The sequence below is a fragment of the Rosa chinensis genome, chromosome 5 (genome assembly GCF_002994745.2).
Source record: "Rosa chinensis cultivar Old Blush chromosome 5, RchiOBHm-V2, whole genome shotgun sequence".
NCBI lineage: Eukaryota > Viridiplantae > Streptophyta > Magnoliopsida > Rosales > Rosaceae > Rosa > Rosa chinensis.
In genome coordinates this window covers 67,031,086-67,037,991 of record NC_037092.1, presented here as the reverse complement: position 1 = coordinate 67,037,991, position 6,906 = coordinate 67,031,086, and the positions used below count along the sequence as shown (strand labels likewise).

Sequence of the window (6,906 nt, the reverse complement as noted above, 5' to 3'; positions counted from 1 at the left end):
TTACTGCCCCAATAATCATATTATTGCCCCCCAATACAAAGTCCAATGTCTCTACTGCCCCCCAATAGACCACCAAAAATGCACCATTTTGTAGGATTCACAGATAATTTGACTTTAATACACAAAAAACAACAGGTAACTTATCAAAACACCACACTATAGTGATGTTTACTGGGGGCCAATAATGTGTCTACTGGGGGCCAATAATGTGTCTACTGCCCCCAATAGACCATCAAACAAACCCCACAGTTACATTACAACACATCAACACCAATCCCAGAGTAGCCGGTCAAAACAATCCATGCCATCACCTTGAGACGCGCAATACCAGAAGGCATGACCACCTCGAACGCCAGCCGCCAGAGAAGAAACCATAACAGTAGTGCCACGCAGCTATTCACCAATCTGAGAGAAGCAGAATGCGCGGCCTCCATACTTGACCGCGCCAAAGGAGGTAGCGGTCCGAATGACCGGCTGGCTCCGACAGCTTCGCGGCACCGAGATGGTTGCTCCGATTGCTGTACTGCTCCGCCAATCGGATCTGACAGAGACAGAGTTTCAGTCGGATTTCGAAGGCCTCGACATCGCCACCATTAGAGAAGTGAAGGAGGTTTGGTTTTCGTGACCGGAGACGACGGCGACGGGCATCGAGGCGACGAGGATCATAACCAGGTTGTACTGCTCCGCCAATCGGATCTGACAGAGACAGAGTTTCAGTCGGATTCCGAAGGCCTCGACATCGCCACCATCAGAGAAGTGAAGGAGGTTTGGTTTTCGTGACCGGAGACAACGGCGACGCGGATCATCACCGGGCATCGAGGCGACGAGGATCATCACCAGGCATCGAGGTTCTGGGCCGTGAGCGTGAGGGAGGGAGGGAGGGAGCGAGAGAGAGAGAGAGAGAGAGAGAGAGAGAGAGAGAGAGAGAGAGAGAGAGAGAGAGAGAGAGAGAGAGAGAGAGAGAGAGAGAGAGAGAGAGAGAGAGAGAGAGAGAGAGAGAGAGAGAGAGATTAATGTAATTTATTAATTAAAATAAGGGTAATACTGTCAAACACTGTTAGATTTGGTAAATGGGGTTAAATAACTCTTGGTGGAATAAGTGGGCAATTTTCTGTCTAAAATTGGGTAAGTGGTCACAGCCCCTTTTTTATTTTCAGTTTAGCAAAACATGTTTTCTGGTTTTTTAATTCTTTATTTAAATGGGTAGGTATCAAGATCAGTTGAATCCCATGAGTTATCAACCGATCTGAAGCCTTAAATTTTCAAGGTCAGTAAGTTGCAGTTTGCAGACTTGCAGTTTATGTGGAAAATAGGATCCTTAACAATTCTTAGATGCTTTTACATACAAAATTTATCTGAAGTTAGACTATAATGGGTAGTTTTAAAGCTTGAATTGGTTCATTTGAAACTTTGAGTTGCTTGCTTTTACTAAAACTTGCAGATTAGATATTTGTAATAAGCATGTTCAACTTAATGCCCAAGTAGAAATAAAACTGGAGTTTTGGTTATTCTGTGTAGTCCGTGCATTACAAATAAGTGGCTCATTTCAAGAATTTTTTGCAAGGCTGTACCAATTATGCAAGGTTGCTGGCAGATTCTAAGTGTGAGCTTCATTGATACCAAGTCTGAATGGAAGACAATATGCCTAATTAGATAAACTCATAGAAATTGTATTAATAATTTGCTTTCATTCTAAGTTGTAAATTGGGACACTTGTCTTTTTATTTCAGTACATTAAAACCGGCGTGGGCATGAGCCTCCTAGTTCGGCTAGGTTCCAAACCCCTTAAAACTTTAAAAGGAAAAAAATAGCATCCTTAATATGACCTGTGAGATGATCTAGATTCTAGAAGCAAGATATAGGATATCCATTTTAGCCCAAGACCTTATCAATTAGTTGCATGAGGTTGAGTAAAATTAGTTGTTGTGGACGACGCTAAATATTGCACAATAAAACTCGCATTATAGAAAAGCCCGGCCCGGCCCGAAAAAGCCGGCAAGGCCTGCCTTATATGGACGGGCTTGGATCCGTTGATTTACAATGAAGCCCGGCCCGGCCCGACCCGTCACTATTTAAAAATTTAATTAGGCCCGGCCTGTTGACGAGGCCTAGTCTCGTTCAAGACTTGAAGACGGGTAAGAAAAACACCCTGTATAGATTTTCTTTTTTTTTTAGAATAAGAAAAATTATAAAAATGCCCCGGTTGAAAAAAATAATAATAATAAAATTTAAAAAATGGGGAACCCGCATGGATAATGGGAAACTCTGTCCCCACTTGACATCAAACCCGCGGGTGCCCCGCCCCCACCCCCCGTTTGCCCATTCCTATTTAGAAGTTAGAACCATTCGGAGACAATCTTGATCCATCAATAATAAGCTTCTATAGGTAAATTTGACGATTTGCCAGAAGCCCAAAAGAGGCAGTGGGCCTGCATTTGGGTCCCAATATTGGACCCGGCCGGCAATAAACAAAACCGTGACGTTTTATCATTTTTGGCGCTTTAGGGTTTCTCATTTGGCGGGAAGAAAGCTTCGGAGCTTGAGCGAGAAAATGGCGAACAAGCTCATCAACCAGATGGGCCTTCCCAAATCTATCGCCAACGTCTTCGCAGCTCGTAACATCACCACCGCCAAGGTACCATTTGATTCAATAAATTTCTAAATTCTCAATCTTTTTTTCGTTTTCGTGAAATTCCCGATTGAAATTCTCAGGAAGCTTTGTCTTTGACCGAATTCGAATTAATGGAAGTGCTAGATGTGAGTATGGCACAAGTCACGTCTGCGATAGCTCGCATCAGTGAAATCACATGTCCACCCTACCAAACTGTGAGCGATCAAAACCCTAATTTTGAAGTTTTAGGTTGGTTTTTTTACTTGTTGGTCGTGATCTGAGATGCTCTGGCTTTAGCTGTGTTTGATTAGGTGCTCTCTCTAATGGAGCAAAGAGTTCAAATGGAGCACATGGGTGGTCACCTTTCGACGCAGCTCAAAGGGCTAGACCAGGCCTTATGCGGTGGTATCCCATTTGGGGTTTTGACTGAGCTGGTTGGGCCTGCTGGGATTGGCAAAACACAGGTACATTTCGTTCGCCAATCTGATCGTGATTAATTTCTTATGTCGAAATTAAGCGTATGCATTTGTAATGCATCTTTTGGTATCCGGCTGAATGAAGATTTCGATTGCAGTTTTGCCTGAAGCTTGCATTGTTGGCTTCATTGCCGGCATCTTGTGGGGGTTTAGATGGTCGTGTAATATATATCGATGTAGAATCCAAGTTTAGTTCAACAAGGTAATTTAAGGGAATATTGATGTGTCAAATGCTTTGTGGCAATGTTTTTCCTGCTATCTTGTCAATGAAATGGGCATTTTTAATTTCTTGTTTTTTTATACTTAGGCTGATAGAAATTGGAGTAAAGAGCTTCCCAGAAATATTTCACACAAAAGGACTGGCGCAAGAGGTGTGCTGATTGGAATTAGTTACTTGTCTTTTAATGGATTATTCGTGCTTGGTTAATGAACTATATTCTCTAATCATCAGAAGTTAAAAAGATCCCTTCTATTTGCATTTCAGATGGCTGGTAGGATCCTTGTTTTGCGGCCTACATCACTTTCTGAATTCACTGAGAGGTATTGTTTTCATGTGACGATTTAATTCTCCTAGCCTAGTAAGCATTTTAGTCCTGGTCTGGAGGTGACTGGGAGGTCCATGAGCATTTTGAAAAGTGCTATGGGCTTTTTAGGTAGAACTAGATGGTTAAACATGACTTGTTCAGATAATGCCAACATATTCAGATGAGGCTTAAATCAGTTGATCTAATGTTTACCAGTTTGCAACAAATCAAGATTTCACTCCTTCAAAACCAAGTGAAGTTGCTACTCATTGATAGCATGGCCGCCCTCGTTTCAGGGTAAGTTCAGATATTTCAGGAATGCTTCCAATCTGCTTTGGATATACATTATGATCAAGTTGTGGGTCCTTGAAATAATCAAGCACTTTGATAGTTTGATATGATTGCCATCTATGACCTTGTGTTAGAATAAGAAATATTACTTCTGATACTAAACCTTGTTTGTCTTGAAAGGGTAATACCAGGACCATATCTAATTTAAATTAGCCTTCAAAATTCCCTTTCCTGGTGAGCTTTATAAAAAATGATCCAAGAACCCTTCTATTTTCAATATTTTGACACCATCGTCAAGTATGGGGCACAGGATTAGACTGGTGTATCATTTTATATCTCTGTTTGTCTGTCAAAATAAATGGTTTGTGAAAATCCTACATGTATTGTTCTCTATACGTATACTGCTTTGATTCAGACATCTTTATCATTTTTTTGCCATTTATCATTTACCTTTATGTAGCATCTCTTCCAATAGAATGCTCACAGTCATACTTCATGCATCATCCGGTTGGCTTCTGATTGCTACTAAATGCTAACATTTTCCCCAGGGAACATGTGCAAGGAGCTACTCGGCAACATTTATTGGGTTGGCATATCTCCTTTATTAAGTGAGAATCATAGATAAGTGGAACTTCTTTGGTGTTGGTGAATGTGTCTTTGTGCTCATGATAAAGCTCATTTTACTTGCTTATTGTATCTAGATCACTTGCTGAATTTTCACGAATCCCTGTTGTTGTTACAAACCAAGTGAGATCTCAAAGTCATGATGAAATCTGCCAGTATTCCTTTCAAGGTATGGAATAATGGAAGTGCAGATTTGTTGTGACTTCCGGCATGTGTCTGAATGCAATACATTTTATTTTTGGCAGCGCATAGCAGGCAAAAGACTAAAGAGGATTATAAAGGACATGATTCTCATCTTGTTCCTGCTTTGGGGATTCATTGGGCTCATGCTGTCACCATACGCCTTGTGCTTGATGCTAAATCTGGTTTGTTCAGAGGAATTTTGACTTGCAAATGATTACGCTGTCATGAAGCAAACTCTTGCTCCTTTGGTTATTTATCAGTATGCTTTTCTCTTTTTTTGTGGGCTTTTTGGTTTAGAAAGTTTGAAAATATATTGTAATCTTTATCAGTAAGTGTGAGTGTGTGGGCCTTGCCTCATTGTTCCTTCTCAATGCTTTGACACTAAGCACAATCTATCAGAAGAGTATAACTAACAAATCCTTATTTTCTTCATTTGGATTTTTCGTAGTAGCAATATCCTTGTGGGTGTTTTTTTAGCCAGGATTCTTCAATTAAATGGAATCAGTTGTTCATAAGAGTTGATGGTGCTATAGATAGAGAAAACATGCTTAAGAAACATCCTAGTTGTATATACTGACCTTTTAATGATGATGACACTTGAAAACCCGAACCATGTCCCCTTATTGCTGATTCCCCACTTTTGTTTTCTCTTGCAGGGAAGAGGTTCATCAAGCTGGCAAAGTCTCCAGTATCACCTCCTCTAGCCTTCCCATTCAACATAACATCATCTGGAATTTCACTGCTAACTGATGATGGAATAGAGCTCACCGGACCAGAGATAAACACAATTCATTGTCAAGGTTTGTCGCTGAGAATTCTTGTTGGGTGATTATGGAAAACCATATCTAGTCAAACTTAATCAATAGTTTGGAGAACCTAAGTTTTGGTAATATCTATTGTTTTTAAAATTCTTGCTCATCCAATATCCCATTGGATTGAAGAAATAGTAGTAATTCAGTTGCCTATAACATTGAATTGCTATCCTAGGCAACTTAATTGTGGGACATTGACGCTCAAGCATATTCAAGGGTTTGCACAGTCCTTCTCTGCTAAGGACCTTAAAATATGCGGATTTCCTTAAATAGACTCGTTTTTCGATCGCATATCCACATCTCGGCCATTTAGTTTTTAGGTCATAATGTATAGATCACTTCTGCAAATTTTCAGTCAAATTGATGATCATTAAGGTATCGAACTAGATTAAATCAATGAACGAACCGAATCTGTCCAACTTGAACAGTTTGTGTTCATAATTGTAAATCTTAGTTTTGAATGCCCTAATGATTATCAATTTTGCTGAAAATTTATAGAAATGATCTACTCATATATACCTAAAAACTGAACAGTTAAGATGTGAATATGTGACTGAAAAGTAGGTCTATCAAGGAAATCCGCATATTTTAACATGTGGAGGTCCTTAGTAGAGAAGGACGGGGGTTTGCATTGTTTCTTTAGTAAGTTAATGTCCCCTGTTATAATGCCAATCTACAGGTCACAGTGACATAATTCATTTTGATGGGGAAAGATTGCAGTATAGAGCTGCATAAATTTACGGGCCTGTTGCAAGAAATTGAATGATCATTCCATCTGTGATTGTGGGTTGTCCATGCCTCGGAAGCTAACACTGATAGTGAAAGATAAGCTAAGGTTCCAAGATATAAAACTTGCCAAAGGCCATTTTTGTCTTTGACAAGTTTAGAGTGTGTATAGATCAATGATGCTTTTAGTTCTACAAGTTTGTAGTTTCATTCTATACTCCTTGTGTGTATCAATGTCATTGAAGGCCACAGTGACAAAATCAAGGATCTATGCTTTGACCGACGGTAGAATAATATGAATAAAATCATACCATCTCTGTGAATTTTGAAAACCTACACGGTATGAGTGACCGCGCGTACCACTAACATGTGAACAACAATGAAAAAAACTTTGGTGAACAAGCGAACAACAATGAAAACAATGTGGGTTTGTCATTTAAAGGAAAGGGAAATGATGAATTGTATCATTTTTCGTTTCTTGATACTTATCACCTCTAATACATTTGTGGTGAAACCGGGACCAACACTCATTTGTCATTTTATATTCGTATAAATGACATGGTGTTTAAGTGAGATGTTGAAAGAAACTAGAAAATTCAAATAAAAAGTAGTAGAAAATGTATTACTCAAATTCTATTGTGCAATTATTTGAGTTTACC

General features: G+C 39.6%; 1 protein-coding gene across 5 annotated transcripts; it reads left to right on the top strand.

Moving 5' to 3' along the window:
* The first annotated feature begins 2,427 nt into the window (after positions 1 to 2,427).
* LOC112166559 (DNA repair protein RAD51 homolog 2) lies at positions 2,428 to 6,569 on the top strand. 5 transcript variants are annotated; one of them, XM_024303431.2, is made up of 12 exons: positions 2,432 to 2,635; positions 2,713 to 2,826; positions 2,923 to 3,075; positions 3,186 to 3,289; positions 3,395 to 3,458; positions 3,572 to 3,627; positions 3,828 to 3,908; positions 4,451 to 4,510; positions 4,604 to 4,695; positions 4,772 to 4,891; positions 5,366 to 5,509; positions 6,201 to 6,568. In XM_024303431.2, exons 1-12 carry the CDS (start codon positions 2,552 to 2,554, stop codon positions 6,254 to 6,256), a joined length of 1,128 nt encoding a protein of 375 aa, XP_024159199.1. In that variant the 5' UTR covers positions 2,432 to 2,551; the 3' UTR covers positions 6,257 to 6,568. The 5 variants fall into 5 exon arrangements, with proteins under 5 accessions (XP_024159200.1, XP_024159199.1, XP_040362822.1 ...); XM_040506888.1 differs by having other exon boundaries at positions 2,492 to 2,634; positions 2,737 to 2,826; positions 6,201 to 6,569; XM_040506889.1 differs by having other exon boundaries at positions 2,597 to 2,634; positions 2,737 to 2,826; positions 2,909 to 3,075; positions 6,201 to 6,569.
* The last annotated feature ends 337 nt before the right edge of the window (positions 6,570 to 6,906 follow it).